The sequence below is a fragment of the Camelus ferus genome, chromosome 20, assembly GCF_009834535.1.
Source record: "Camelus ferus isolate YT-003-E chromosome 20, BCGSAC_Cfer_1.0, whole genome shotgun sequence".
Lineage (NCBI taxonomy): Eukaryota > Metazoa > Chordata > Mammalia > Artiodactyla > Camelidae > Camelus > Camelus ferus.
The window spans coordinates 21,789,336-21,804,670 of NC_045715.1; the positions used below are offsets into that span (position 1 = coordinate 21,789,336).

The window sequence follows — 15,335 nt, forward strand, 5'->3', positions numbered from 1 at the left end:
CTAAGGGCTTGGGTACAGATGGTTTAACTGGGAGGTGGCCTAGGGAACAAGAGTGATGAAACAGGAACAGTGAAAGAGGAAAGGAGGAAGAAAAACAAAAGACACATGTGTTACTGAGATCACTGCCGTGGACAATGGAGACTCCATGTCACTGAGAAACATCCGGCTTAGCAAACACAATACCTTCCATAAACGTTTGCCTGAAGCACAAGAGTGTTAAACATTTATCTACGCTCTCCTACTCCCCATTGGTTGAGGGTTGCCTCTGGGGCATTAATTCCCCTATAAGTCTTCGGGCTACACTTGAACAGAGCCCAAGTGTCCTCCATTAACATTGGAGACAGCTCTGCGTGGCAAGAAAAGATATGCTTGAGGGAGGACACTGTCAGTGCCAGATGAGTCTGAATTTTCTCCTAATTTTCTACTGCAGCTGCGACTAAAACCAGAGTTGGGTCACAGCGTCGTGACATGGGTGCCAGAGTCCGCCCCTTGCACTGCTAAGACCCGACTGCAGCCCTCATTAAGTCCACTGTGTCGCTGACTCTTTAACCTTGTGGGTGATTCCAAGTACCACAAAAGGCATAACAAAGAGGCCTCATGGCTTAAGTGCCAGCTCCTGCTGGCCCCAAGGCTGCAACTGACATTCGTCACCTCCCGTTTTAGCTTCCCCTCGCACTATGTCAGGACTTCAACTCGGCTAACTCGTTTTCTTGATGGGGTGGCACATGCTTTCATCACTTAGAAGACTGAGACCTTACTTGCCGTGCCTTGTCAGGCATGGCTTTCTCCAGGGAAGCGCAGGGATTCACACCGCCACTCCTCTTGGGACTTGACGGAGACTCCTCGCGCATCCACAGCCGACCACGGACAACGCGGGCTCCGCCGGCTGTGCCAGGCACGTGGGCTGCGCAGCGGGGAAGCTCGCATCACAGGCTGGATGTGCTGAAAACCCTCTCTTGCTCTTGGCCCAAACACGTCGTCTATAAATGGGTCAGAGCAGTGCTCCCGAGCATAAAATAGAATATGCTGCCTCCAGGGTCCAAAGGGATCCCCCAAGTACTGTAGGGAGAACAAGGTGCCCCTCTTACCTTCAAGATGCTGTCCCGACATACCCCACACTCTAAAAACCTATGGCTTGAGTCTGGGTAAACAACCAAAAGTCTGTCTGTGGCCCACTGGATCCCCTGGGAGGCAACTGAGGCCAGAACTTGCTCTGCTGTCTGGGCCCCATAAGCTCTCGTTCTCACCTGGTGGGAATGGCCCCTTTCACATCACCTGGTGCCAGTGCCGTTCGCACCTAGTACCCAGCAGCCTTCAAAACGTTTCCTTTACCTGGTACACAATTACTCTAGCAAACGGTCCTTCCTGGTGGTTTTATGTTGGAGGGCACTTCTCCAAGTGGGCCTGGTCTCCCCTTCAGGCAGTGAATTTGGGGTCGAGAACGGGCTCAGATCTGGAAAGTGGTAACATGGCAGTTTTCCAGTGTGGTGGCTGATAGTAGCGTACTGGTCACAATCTCCTCAGTTTTTCTGGTGATACAGGCCCGGTAAACCCCTTGTCAGCGTCCCGTCCGTCTCCCCCTAAGGGCACCGCGCTATGATTGTTACCATCACAGATTCCGGCCGTCCAGCTGCACTTTCAGAACTTCATATACAGGAAATCACACTGCGCGTGCCCTTTTGGGTCTAACTTCTTTCCCCAACATGACGCTTGTGAGATTCATCCGTGTTGTTGCCTGTATGAGCGAATTGTTCCTTTTTACTCTGTGAAAATATGGAATTTGTTGATCTGTTATTTCGTTGATAGATTTTTTAGTTATTTCCTGTTCGAGACTAGTATAAATAATGCTGCTCAAAATATTTTTAACAAGTCATTTTGTAGACGTATGTTTACATTTCTTCAGGCAAAAACTTAGAAGCAGTATTGTGTCATAGGGCAAGTCTATCTTTATAAGAAATAGCCAGACTTAAAAAAATCTGATTGTACTATTTTACACTCTCAAGAACAAAATGTGAGATTTGGGTTGTAACACACCTTGACATCAGATAATACCAGTTTTTTTTTTTTAACTTAGCCATTTGTGTATGTGCAGTGGTATTTATTGGATTTAATTTGCATTCCTATTTAGAGCTTTATTTCACCACTTCGAGTAAAATGTGGACGATTTATAGTCATACAGATCCCTCCACCCTCTCCCTTTTATGTTACAGTGTCATACAGAGTACTTCTCCATGCAGTGAAAACCCCACTCCGCAATGTTAAAATCTCTGTTCTCTGTTGGAGGCCAAGAATATAACTTTGATATTTGGGGTTAACAGAAGGTTGAGTGAAACTACTTATTTTTATTGTACCAAACTTTCAACCATGAAAGGAGAAAGTTTTGGATTGTGTTTGTGAAACCAAGAAGTGTGTATGTGTGTGTGTGTGTGTGTGTGTGTGTGTTTGGGGCCGGGGAGCCGGGTTAATTACATAATGCTTACCTTTGTTATGGAGGCAACTCATGTAGGAGTGATTGACTCAAAGGGCAGCTGGGGTGCTAAGTAGAGGATGACTAGTGCTAAGATCAAACACGGTTGGTGCTAAGCCATGGCTGTGTGTAGAGTTATGATCCCTGTTAGCAACTGGAGTAAGTCTGACGTACAATTTGAAATGAGAGCATGATGGTGTTGCAAAGAAGAGACAGAACTTGAAAGAGAAATAGTTGCTTATTTAGCATGTGTATTTATTGTCATTTTATATATGATTATGGATTCAGAGTCAGCTGATTGAAATGGAGTAGTCCACTCAGGCCACCATGACATAATACCCCAGACTGGTTGGCTTAACAGGTGGAATTTAATTTATATAAGCATTATTATCTATATTATTATCTAATATAGGCCGGGTAATATTCCAGGCTAGGGAGATAGTGTTTTGTAAGACAAGGTTCCTCCTATCAAAGAAAACAAATAAAGGTATAAGGTTTATCATATAGTAATGACAGCTCTGTGTTTAAAAAAAAAAAAGTAACTGGGAGTGATTTGAAGGAACTACTTTAGGCTGAGTGATCAGAAATGGCCATTCTAAGAAAACACTATTTGAACTGAGATTTGAATGACAGGAACGAGGCCGTCATTCAAAATCCAAAGCAAACCACTCCAGGCATTGAGAACAGGAGTGCGAATCACTAAGGTGGGATCAACCTCACAGGTGTGAGGGACACACAGCCAGCTAGTGTGGCTGAGTTACTGGGAGCGGGAGAACGTCATGTTTGGAGTGGATAAAGCAGTCGGGAAAGACACTCTGTAGAAGACTTATTTGGATTTCTCTGTGCTTTTCTGGAAAACACCCTGGCCACAGCAGACCGAAAGGGAAAATGTGGTAATGCTGGCTTCTCTCCAGTGAAACCAAAGCCTGTGGTTCACAAGATGAAGAGGAAATTATAAGACTGTTCTCAGACAAGTCATCATTCACTGAAAAAAGCAAGCCATAAAAATATCTTAAAATAGTGCATAAGAGACAGACAAATCAATTATTTCTCATTGAGAATCACATATAAATTAATTTGCTGTGAGTTTGGGGCACAAGATGGAATAGAATTTATGGTAGTTATATTAAGTAGAAAAGGTCTATTGGACCTAAAAGTGATTCATCTGCACATTGTCTGTGGTGGAACAATACCATCCTCCCTAATTCCCTTTGCAGAGGATTTGATCTGGAAATTACTTGTGCTACTAATAGAAATGAAGGAGAATTTGTAAGGATTCCCTGTTCCCATATGTGGTGATTGGCATGCAATTTACCTCTCACCGTCTTCTAGTGCTTTTGTCCTGTACTGTAGACAATGTGAAACTGTAAAAGTACATTTCTGGATAATCTTGGATGTCATCTAGCTTTGGCGAATCAGCCACATTCTGGGGAAGCGTGGACATGCTTAGATTTTTCCTCTCCTGAAAAGACGCTTATGTGGAGGTGCTTTGGGTTTTGGGTGATGTTTTTGTTTGTTTGTTTGTATTGGTGGCAGAATTTGGAGTTATTTTCCTGTCTGAAAACTTACTTCATGATGTAGAGAGGCAGCATGCTGCGTGTCCTTGTTACTGGTGCAGACTGTGGCAGGTGACATAGGACATCACCCAGACATCAAAGCCAATTATAAAATTATGGTAATTAAAAGTGTGGTATTAGCACAGGAGTACAAAAGATACATCGAAGAAAATAGAAAAGATTCCAGAAACAGATGAACCCCTGAAACAGAGATCTTCATGTAGCCAGCCAGCAAGTATTTAGTGAGCACTTACTGTATACCAGGCACTATAGTGATGTCAACTGGGAAAAAACATACACAACCTAAAAGTTGAGACATCTTTTATTCAGCAGACTTGCTGAGGACTTAAGCTGGGAAGACAGCCTGTGAGATTGCTCTGAGGGGCTGCTCCGAAGAGATAAGGGAGGAGCCAGGATATACAGGAGATTTTAACAACAAAAACCAGGTAGTGGGAACATCAAATATTACTGTTAATTAAAGAAAAAACAAACATCCCATATGGTTTTGATTTTAACAGGATTGTGAAATTTTGTGTAATCTAATTGTGGATTATATCGTTTAAGTGTTTTTGTATGTTTTTTACCTCTGAATATGTATCTTTTTAGCACCTGGGTTTTATTTTATTTTTGTTTACACAGTAAAGTGGCATTTAACTTATTGAAAGTTGTATTCTTTTGTCTTTTATTTTAAAAGTTCTTTGTACTACTGTGATAATGCTCTGTAATGACTATGGTTAAATTTCATTTAATGTGAAATATTTAAAGTAAATTTGCAAAACAAGAAAAAATATCTCAAGTTAATGAATTTAGCATGTTTCTATGTACAGGAAGATGCAAGAATCTGGACTGAATGAAGTTTTTCCTTTGATATGCACCTCAACCCATGTTTTTCTAGTCTCCTTGCCGGGATATGACCTTCTGTGGGACATAACTGAACTTGAGAATCTGACCTTTTCTTTGTCAGTGTTTCCCCATTACCACCACCTTTATACTCAGTAAGAATTAGGAACACAAGTGAGTCACAAATCTATTTAACTTTGAAAAGTATTTTACTGAAAGATAAGAGAGTTTGATATTTAATTCATGGGCAGTCTTCCTGAAGAGAACACAGTCAGAAGTGCCCGTGGGAGTATTTATGGTTCAGACAGACACAGCAGGCAACATGAAGAACAGCACGTCAACTACGCGAGGCAGGGAAGCAGGGGCACAGGCAGAAATTCAGAAAAGACAGAAACTAAGGGGGAGGGTGTAGCTCACGTGGTAAAGCGCCTGCTCAGCATGCATGAGGTCCTGGGTTCAATCCCCAGTCCCTCCACTAAGGAAAGACAGAAACTAAAGGAGGATCTGCCTCCCAGGCACTGTGGAAGCCAGATCTCGATGGGTGACAGCTGGCGGGGGGGGGGGGGGGCCGAGAGAAGGGAGGCTGGGAACCACGGACAAGAACAGCAGGACAAAATCAAGGAAAAGAGGGGACAAATCCCAGGAAGAAGAACGTTTGGGGTCAGTGCACGATCCCTGCAGGAGAGAGAAGAGTCGTAAGTCACACCAGTCCCTGAAGAAGACTCAGCCCCTGCCCTCCCGCGGCGCCGTCTGCAGCACCAGAACCCGAAGGTTAACCCTGTGTAACATCCGCTCCCCATTACCTCGCTGGACGTGAGCAAAGACGACACTCTGCTAAAGTGAACACAAATCTGCAGCTCGAAGGGGCGTGTGGAAGGCAGGGGAGCGTAAGGAAATGCTTCTGTGGAGCACAGGTCATGGACTCCCCGGATAGGACTGTGACTACTGTCAGCTCCCCTACCAGCTAGCTCGAGACTACTTTCTATAATTTTGGAGTCTGGGGCATCATTCAAACCTCGCTGAATGGTTGGGTCTTATTCTAGGGGACAATCTCTGAAGTTTCCTGCAGAGACTGCACAGAATGTTCCAGACATTTCCCCTGCCCCAGCTCACATGAATGAATGTGACATGAAGCAGGGACAAAATAACAGAAGCACATTCGAGGGTCTGATAAACCCACTCAGCTCCTTTCCTGTAGTGTTTGTGTCGCAGTCCTGGGCGGGAAGAGTAGGAATACTACCTGTGGCAGAGCCTCAGGATAGTCTGTCATCGGCAAGAATGGGAAGAGAAGAGGAAGAAAAACTCATCAGCCCGGGTAGTGGGAAAATTCCATCTCTCTCTCTCTCTATCTCAGCCTCCAAAAGGAAATGAGGGGGCAGCTTATTTCCTCCTCGCCCACCCACGTACAGTGAGGATTCAACTGCCACAAAGTAAGATCACCCGGAAGTCAGTGAGCTGGCCCCCACAGGAAGATAAACAGAGACTCTGAGTCTAAGGAAAGAAGCTCAGAGCAGGAAAGCCCATGTTAATAATCGCCCACGAAAGTAAGGACAACATGAGAGCTTCTCTAAGGATAACCCCCCACCTCTCACGTCTGTGACGAAGCAAACCTGACCCAAGAAAAGGAGGTCTCTGAAGTCTCCCTAATTTCTGCAAATCTACTACCATCCTCAGCTCAGTTCCTTTGTGGGGTCAGGTAGGAAAATTTACAACAGAATGCCTCAGCCCTGCACCAGCCTTCCCCGTTTTCTCCCAAGGTGCCTTACCTTTCTTATTCCAAAAGTGATCGATTAGGCCAAAACCTAAGAAGAGCAGACCCAGCACAAAACCCCCAACTCCACTCAGCAGCTGGCTCTGGGCAGATTCAGACTGTGCCCCTGGGAAGTAAAGCCTGCGTGTCAGTGTCTGTCCTCATGCCCCACAGTGTTCTCGTCTGGAAACCTAGAGACCAGCCCTGGTTATAAGAGACAGAGGAGCTCAGAGATCAAAGTGGGCGAGCGATGGAGGGGGGAGAGCATGCAAAGACCCCAAGGGGACAGTGCAGGTGGATGGTGAGGGGGATGTTAGCTCCTCACAAGGTATGTCCATCTACAACTGCTACAGACCATCTTCAAACACCAGCCTTGATGTCAAAGCCCAGAATTTCAGAATTTCAGAAGGTGCACGGCCAAGGCTAAATGCAGCCTGGGGAGTCAGGTCGTGTGAGGGGAGCACCATCATATCTTGGGAGAAAATGAGATCACTGTTCAACATGTGCCTTTTGACGTGAAATCATGGGAGCTAGTCCTCCATGACTTCTAGCTCAGAAATTCCATCAGGGAGTCGTGCAGGAGAGGAGGTTATGAGGTATGCAGGACACAGCATAAATAAGGAGAGATCCCCCCCACCAGACCCAGAGTTCTCCCTGCACTTTGTGTTTTCTGCTGAGTCCGTGGTGTCTATGATGTAGCCCTTACGCCATTCTACTGTGATGGGACTCCGGAGGCTGGGGTGCCCCACATGGCAAGTGTAGATATCGCCACGCTGTGGTATTATTTCTAGCATCACGAGGATCTGGTAGGTCCAGTCCCCATTCTGAATAAGAGGTGTAAACACAACTCAGGCTGTCTACTCCTGTCCATTCCGGAACCATCTGACTTTAACTTGGCGAGGGTAGAAATTTGTCACCGAACAGACCAGCAGATTATGGTGGTTTAGAGCCTCTGTCCTGGCTGGGGAGACAGTCACTATAGGCTCCACTAGGAGGGAAAAGAGACAAAATTAGACAGTAAGGCAGCAAAGCGCCTGAAACCTCTCCTTTGATTCTAAAGTAGAGAAGATCACAGGTATTAAATAGTCGTCTGTTGGACTCCTAGCTCTGGGTTTAATTAGCTAATTGGTTAGCCCACTTTTCAGGAAAAGAATATCTTTATTTCGTGCTCACTGGTTTCTTGAACAAGATAATTTATGCGAAAGCTCTTTGTAACACAGACTGGATATCTCTGGTTTTGGTTTTGGGGATTTGGGGGGGTTCCATTTTTTAATAGAAGTATAGTCAGCTTACAATATTGTATCAATTTCTAGTGTACAGCATGATGTTTCAGTCATATGTATACACACATATATTCCTTTTCATATTCTTTTTCCTTATAGGTCACTGTGAGATATCAAATATAGTTTCCTGCACTATACAGTAGAAACTTGTTGTTTATTTTATATATAGCAGTTAGTATCTGCAAATCTTGAACTCCTGATTTATCCCTTCCCACCCACCTTTCCCCTCTGGTAAACTTAAATTTGATTTCTATGTCTGTGATTCTGTTTCTGTTTTGAAAATAAGTTCATTTGTGTCTTTTTTTTTTTAGATTCCACATATGAGTGATATCATATGATATCTCTGTCTGACTTACTTCACTTAGAATGACAATCTCCAGGTCCATCCATGTTGCTGCAAATGGCATTATCTTATTCTTTTTTATGACTGAGTAGTATTCCATTGTATAAATATACCACAACTTATTTCTGACTGGATAACTTTTAAAATATGCATATATACATATTCGTGTGTGTATACACACATGCAAAGTGTGCTATGCACACAGTTGGGGGACCAGTTCAAGCTCCACCCCCCTGCCTCAGTTATGCTTACAGAAGCATTGCTCTTAAGGATGGAACTAAAAGGGTGAGAGAACTTAATAGAAAAAGAAAGAGAAGGTGGAGAAAAGGAGAGCATTTCAAGGAGAAAGAACCACTTCTGCAAGAGGAAGAACTAAGGAGTCAAACAAGAATTAGATGTCATAGAACGTTATGGAGTCCATGTGGTGTGAGGGACTCAGAAGCCCCGCCACATATGATAAATCTTGCGACCTGTGAAAGATTGACGTTCAGAGCGCCAAGGATGCCAGCGGCTGCCCCCAGTGCAGGGTTTGTCCTGCTTAGATTTTCACATCCTCCCATCTCTGTCCAGCCAGGTGCTCCAACGTTTTTTCCCTGGGAACTTGAAACCCCTTCCAGTCCCACCAAGATCCTAGGAAACCACAGAAGATCCCTTTCTTGGGGCCTTCCCAGTAGGATCCAGGTGAAGTCCATCCCGCCCATCCCAAACTCACCTCTCCGCTGACTGGTGAAGCCAGAAGTCCCCTGGTAGTCGTGCCTGCACAGCGTGTCCACGTGGGCCTGAAACACCGCCAGGAAGTCCTTCTGGCTGTTCCAAATCTTAGCCCACTACCGCCCTAGCTCTGATACAGCCACAAACTCGTCCAGGTCGCTGTCAAAGTGCAGGATCTCTTCCTTGTTGTAGATTTGTCTGACCACCAGCTTCACGTGCTCCGTCCCATTGGTGAAGTAGCACATGCTTTTAAACTGGTACACAAAGTTCTCTGCGAGAGACCCCAGCGGCAATAGATTTAGTTCAGCCTTGCATTCCCACCAACCAAATGCTTAGTGAGGGGAGGCATGAAAAAGGGAAGGAAAACACCAGTGCAGCTAAGTGACTGAATAAAATCTGCTCTCAGCCCTCAGAACTGTATCCCCAGGAAGGATTTAGGGAATTTCACTGTCTCAAATCCTGCAGTGAACATTAAAGAAAATCGAATGTAAAGCAAGAAAAATAATGGAACGATGGTTGGTAATGAAGGAATAAAACTGTCAGTATTTGCATATGATAAATCTGTGAATGAAGAAAATCCAAAATTATCTACTGCTAAAGGAATTTAAAGCAATAGAGAGTTCAAAAAGTAACTGGAATAAAGATTCACTTTCAAACATTCTGTAGACAAGAAACAAATTCTAAATACATTTTAATTATACCATTACTGACAGCATGAAAAATTATGAGTCTCTAGGAGTAAATCCTACAAAGGATATTAAGACTTCATAAAGGAAAGGTACTAAATTTTAGGAGATACATTAAAATACTCCTAAAAAAAAAAGATATATCTTGTGCATGAATTTAAGACAATATTATAAAGATGACAATTCACCCAAGTGAATTTAAAATTGTTAGTTTTTTAATTATTTAAAACTTTATAAGCTGATTCTAAAACTTAATACAAGTACAAGAAGCAAAAATTAGTCAAACTACTCTTGAAGAAGTAAACACAGTGAAAAAAATTGCTCTCTTGGATGTCAAGATAGCAAATAAAACTATGGTAGTTACACGCTACATTATTGGCACAAACGTAGAAAAATAAACAGGTGGCATAATGTATCCCAAAATAATCTCCATACACTAAATTTATGACCAAGGGGGTGCTTCAGATCAGTGGGGAAACAATGCTTTTGTTAATAAATGGTGTTGTGATAAACGGGTAGCCGTGGTGGGGGAGGGGAAGTTGGACACATTCCTCACACCCTTTACAAACTAAACCTGGATGAGTTAAAGCCCTGAGTCTGAAATGCAGTCCTACCAATGCATTAGAAGATGAAATTAGAGAATGACTTTGGAAGTATAAAGTACTTCTTAAACAAATCATTAAAAGCACTAACCATAAAGAGAAAAGATTGATTAATTCAACTTCATGCAAATTAACAACTGCTCATCAAAAGATATCATTAGAGAGTTAAAAAGACAAGCTGCAAAGTGCAAACAAGTATCTGCAAAGCATGTACTGACCATGGGCTTGGTTCATAATATTTTTGTATCTTTTAAAAACAAATAAGAAAAGACTTAGGTACATCAGTAAAGAGTAAACACCAGTGGGCGATAAACATGCAGAATTGCTCGTCTCGTTGGTAATGAGAGAAGTGCAAGGTGAAACACAGTGAACTACCACTCCATACCCACCAAGCGGCCAAACACACGAAAGTCTAAAATACAAAAGTGCCAGGAATTGGGTTCCTTTATCAGCCACTTCTGAGAGCACATGGAGAGATAATTAATTTGAATGACACTTGGGCATTCCGTTGTAAAGCTGAAGATAGGCATAAACGTTTGACACTCCAATTCCAGTCTGAGTATGTATTCTAGTCTAAAAAAGTTGCAGGTTCGTATGCTCCAGAATACATTTTTTTTAAAATGGTAGTAATACAAAAGTGCACATTAGAATGGGTAAGTACATTGTTGTACACTCATCAAATGAAAACTATGCACAACGATGAAAATGGATGGACAACCGCTACATGAAAGACCATGACAGATCTTCTCAAACATAATACTGAGCAAAAGAAGTGAGATGGAATATAGCATTTATAGAACATTTAAAGGGGGAAATACTAATCTATATTGATTAAGGATATGTTCATATATGTTAAAACCATAACAAAAAGCAATAATATTAAGATTACAAGGGTGATAATAGTGCTTACTTCTGGGAAGAAGAAGAGGGTGTAATTGGGAAGAAACATATGTGAGTCTTTGGCGGTGCTCATAATAGTCATTTTTGACCTGGTTATTGTTTATTTGGATATTTCTTTATAACTTTTGTTAAATTTTACATATATGGTTTAACCAATGTCTGTACAATGTTATGTTTCAAAATAACCAGTGTAAACAAATTGTCAAATAATAATACTTGCCTAGAGTCGTGTGTGCGTGTGTGTCTTTTAGAAAGATTAAGTGAGGTAGTTTGTGTAATGATATTACTACAAGATTTGGGAATTTGTGAGTATAAAATAAATATCAATTCCCTTGGTTTTTCATCATTCTCATAGCCCTAGTCACCATCAACACTGTCCCAAGTTTGTATATAAACTCAGAGCTAGTGGCAGTCACTGCCTATCCTCATCCCACTTTTCCTCTCACATCCTCCAAAGTTATCTCCGTGAACCCATGCTCACACTCTTCGGATAGTGAAGCTGCAGCGGTCAAGGCTATCTTGAATTTCTCCAACCCTCTGTCCGATAGCACGTGAATACCACTTGCCCCAGAAAGTCCCTAGGGTAGTAAATCCTTTTAACTCACTCTCTGAGGTGCTTTAATGCATCCCATTTTGTCTTGCACCTGGTATAGAAATGGACTTCCTCTTTTTCTTCCAACTCTGAGATCCCAATGTCTTTCCCACAGGAGAAGCTAGTCTCCCTCCAACTGCAGAGATTGAAAACAGGAATCTAGCAAAATTCTATTTCCTGTGGAGGAGAAATCCGGACTGTGATAGGAGCCCTTCCAAAGTCTACCTGGGATTTTTTCAGAGGGCAACACACCCCACTCTAAGCCCCAGAGTCCAGGAAATTAGTTCCCAGATCTGGGATCTCTGAAGAGAAGCTGTCTAGCACTTACTTGGAGCACCTCTGCCGTGAGCCATGGAAGTCCTCAGCACCATGAAAACAACCATCACAATACCAGCCGCCGTCCAAGGGTTCCTGGAAATGGTCACCCTCATCCTTCCACCCTGGAAACAGGAACGATTTAGCAAAAGCATCAGCAGTCCCCACAGCTGCAGCCAATTCACCTGATGTTTCACTTTGCAGACAATGAAAATGAGGAAACCTTCTATGAATGTTAGGATTGGTCAGTACCTAGGGAAAAAGCCAATCAATCCAATAACTTAGGCTCTCATTTGTCTCTGGGTAAACACCTTTAAGGAAAGTTCTCGATTCAAAAATTATTCATGGACCACCTACATGGTGCCCAACACTATGTCATCGCCAAATATCACTGAACTGGGTGATAGGCTGAAAAGATGTTTGGAGGTTTAAGGAACCAGAAGAAGAAAGTGATGTGCAGTATTTCTTACTGGGACATTTATCTAATTTATCTGGTTCTTATATTTTGGGTTTGATAGTAGGGAGGTGGAAGGAAATGGAGTGATATTCTCTGGGAGAGAAAATAATCGTCTAAAAGCTGTTCATTACCTTCCTTGACTTGGCCAGTATGAGACACCACAGGATACAATGTAAAAAGCAACAGATTTTGAGAAAAATGTACTTGTATCACAAAAAAATTATAAACTTTATAACCATCAATTACATAATCTCTGTTAGCTTCAGTCTTTTTTTTTTTTGAGGTAACATTGGAGTTTTTAATTTTTATTTTTATTTTCTGATTTACAATGTTGTATTAGTTTCTGGTGTACAGCATAGTGATTCAGTTATACATATATATACATATACATATACATATTCTTTTTCATATTCTTTTTCATTACAAGTTAATCTAAGCCATTGAATATAGTTCTCTGTGGGTAACACTGGTTTATAACATTATGTAAGTTTCACATGTACAACATTATCTATCAACTTCTGTATACACCACAACATGCTCACCAACAAAAGTCTACTTTCCATCTCTCACCTTACAATTGACTCCCTTTACTCATTTTGCCCTCTCCCCATCCCCACTGGTAAACACCAATTTGCTTTTTGTATCTATGTGTTCGTTTTCATTTGGTTTTGTTGTATGTTTATTTTTTTATATTTCACATATGAGTGAAATCATACTTTATTTGTGTTTCTCTGTCTGACTTATTTCACTATGCTCAATACCTTCAAGGTTCATCCATACAGTCACAAATGACAAGATTTCATCCTTTTTTATGGCTGAGTAGTAGTCCATTGTGTGTGTGCTGTGTGTACACATATACACCACATTTCTTTATCCATTCATCCATTCATCCACTTAGATTGTTTCCATATGTTGGCTGTTATAAATAGTGCTGCAATGAACATTGGGGTGCATGTATCTTTTTGAATTAGCTTTTTTGTAATCTGTGGATAAATACCCTAAAGTGGAGTGGCTGAACTATAAGGCAGTTTTATTCTTAATGTTTTGAAGAATCTCTGTACTATTTTCCACAGCAGCTGCACTAATCTGCTTGCCCCCAACAGTGTAGGAGGGTCCCCTTTTCTCCACATCCTTGCTCACACCTACCTGTCTTTTTGAGCACAGCCATTCTAACAGACATGACATGCTAGCTCATTGTGGTTTTGATTGGCATTTCCTCAATAATTAATGGTGTTGAACATCTTTTCATGTGCCTGTGGCCTGAGACACCTCATGGCAATTGGGCAGGTGGCCAGTGCCCTGAGGTCACAGTATAGCCAATTTGCCAAATGGACTTGCTTCTTGTTGACTCTTAAGTTTTAATTAACCAGATTTTGGGTGGTGTCCATAAGATCATTTTATAGAGTATTAAATTTTAATTTGTCTTTCACCTGGGTCCCTGTCACTGCAGCTGCAGACTTCCTCAGTAAAGGCGGTAATTAAGAACGGTAGCCTAAGCAAGGTGGGGTTTGAGGAGGGGAGACCGGCAGTGAGGAAACAGAAGCAGGGATCTTCCGTGGCTGGGCTGGAAAGCTTCTCACCACCTCTTCTCTCTTCGCTGAGGGAGGGAGATCCCCCCATTGTTCCTTTCAGAGCCTTGTAGACCGAGGTAATGTAAGAAAAAAAAAAGAGATGCGAAGGCTACGTGGGGAAAGCCCCTTAGAAAACGTCAGGTTTCTACCGGGATTCCCTCCACGGACGAAGTGGAGAAAACCAACTTAAATTCCGGTCTCGATCGCCGTCTGGTGGTAGAAGTGCCACATCACATCCTCGGAGTAATGACCCAGCGTTGCAAAACAAACGCATACTCAAGTTTAAGATTGCTAAATTTCTTAACTTTTTCCAACTGGAATTTTATTTAACCTAGCATTGTGACCATGTCCGTCACTTTGACATGAAACTCTATAGTCTTCTTTCAGCTCATCTCTGGTTTACTGAGGATGCCCTAGATGAGATCTTTCTGCCCTCCAATTTTCCCCTCCCTACCCACCACCACCACCACCATGCAAGACCTATGACTGCCTCTCCTACCTTATCTTCCTCTCCAAAGCATACTCTGGGGCTCAACCCTAAGAGGTCTCCACACCTCCCAAGGACAATGGTGAAAACGAAGAGGAAGACTTTCTGATGGAGCAAGGTGGCAGAAACGCAACTTCAGGCCAAATTCTGGGCAAAATCTTTACTGCCAGAGACACTCCATAGATCTTACTCTTTTAGAAATAATATGCCTGCAATTAATCGATACCAAAAATGGCTGATTCCAGATTTGGACAGGAAATGTACAGGATGAACCTGGAGCATTTTGTCATACCGGATAACAAAGAAACTATCAAAAGACTTGTGTCAGACAAACTCAGCAGTCACTCGAACAAGTTTCTCTTGACCAAAGATTATACATTTGAACTTCAACATGGACAAAAGATTTCAATGAGTTAAAATCCATCAAATGCATTTAGATCCTTGACTTTTTGATACTACAAAAAAATTAAAAGTAAAACCTAATTGCTCACTTTTGGATAACAGTTGGGGAGGAAATACATTAACCTGAAAACTAGTAAATAAAGGGAAAGAATTCAACATTGATCCTTCTTTCCAGAGTATCACTGGGCAACCACTAGTAAACAAAGGGAAGTGTCTCTTTAGAGAAGTAATAAAGCATATACATGAAGAAGGAATTATAGAATTAGCACATTCTCATTCTGCAATTCCCAGCGAATTAAAGGACTCAGGCAAAAGCATCTGAGGTTATTAACAACATAAAATGAGAGACAACTGGACATTATGTGCCTCGTGG

The 15,335-nt window shown here is 42.2% G+C and overlaps 1 protein-coding gene across 1 annotated transcript; it reads right to left on the reverse strand.

The window, feature by feature from the left end:
- Window positions 1-12,161, reverse strand: LOC102506463 (boLa class II histocompatibility antigen, DQB*0101 beta chain). The gene is given in 6 exon segments (XM_032463519.1): window positions 1-39; window positions 759-904; window positions 6,597-6,740; window positions 7,320-7,601; window positions 8,952-9,221; window positions 12,059-12,161. Coding segments are annotated over 6 exon segments (984 nt in total).
- Window positions 12,162-15,335: the final 3,174 nt, after the last annotated feature.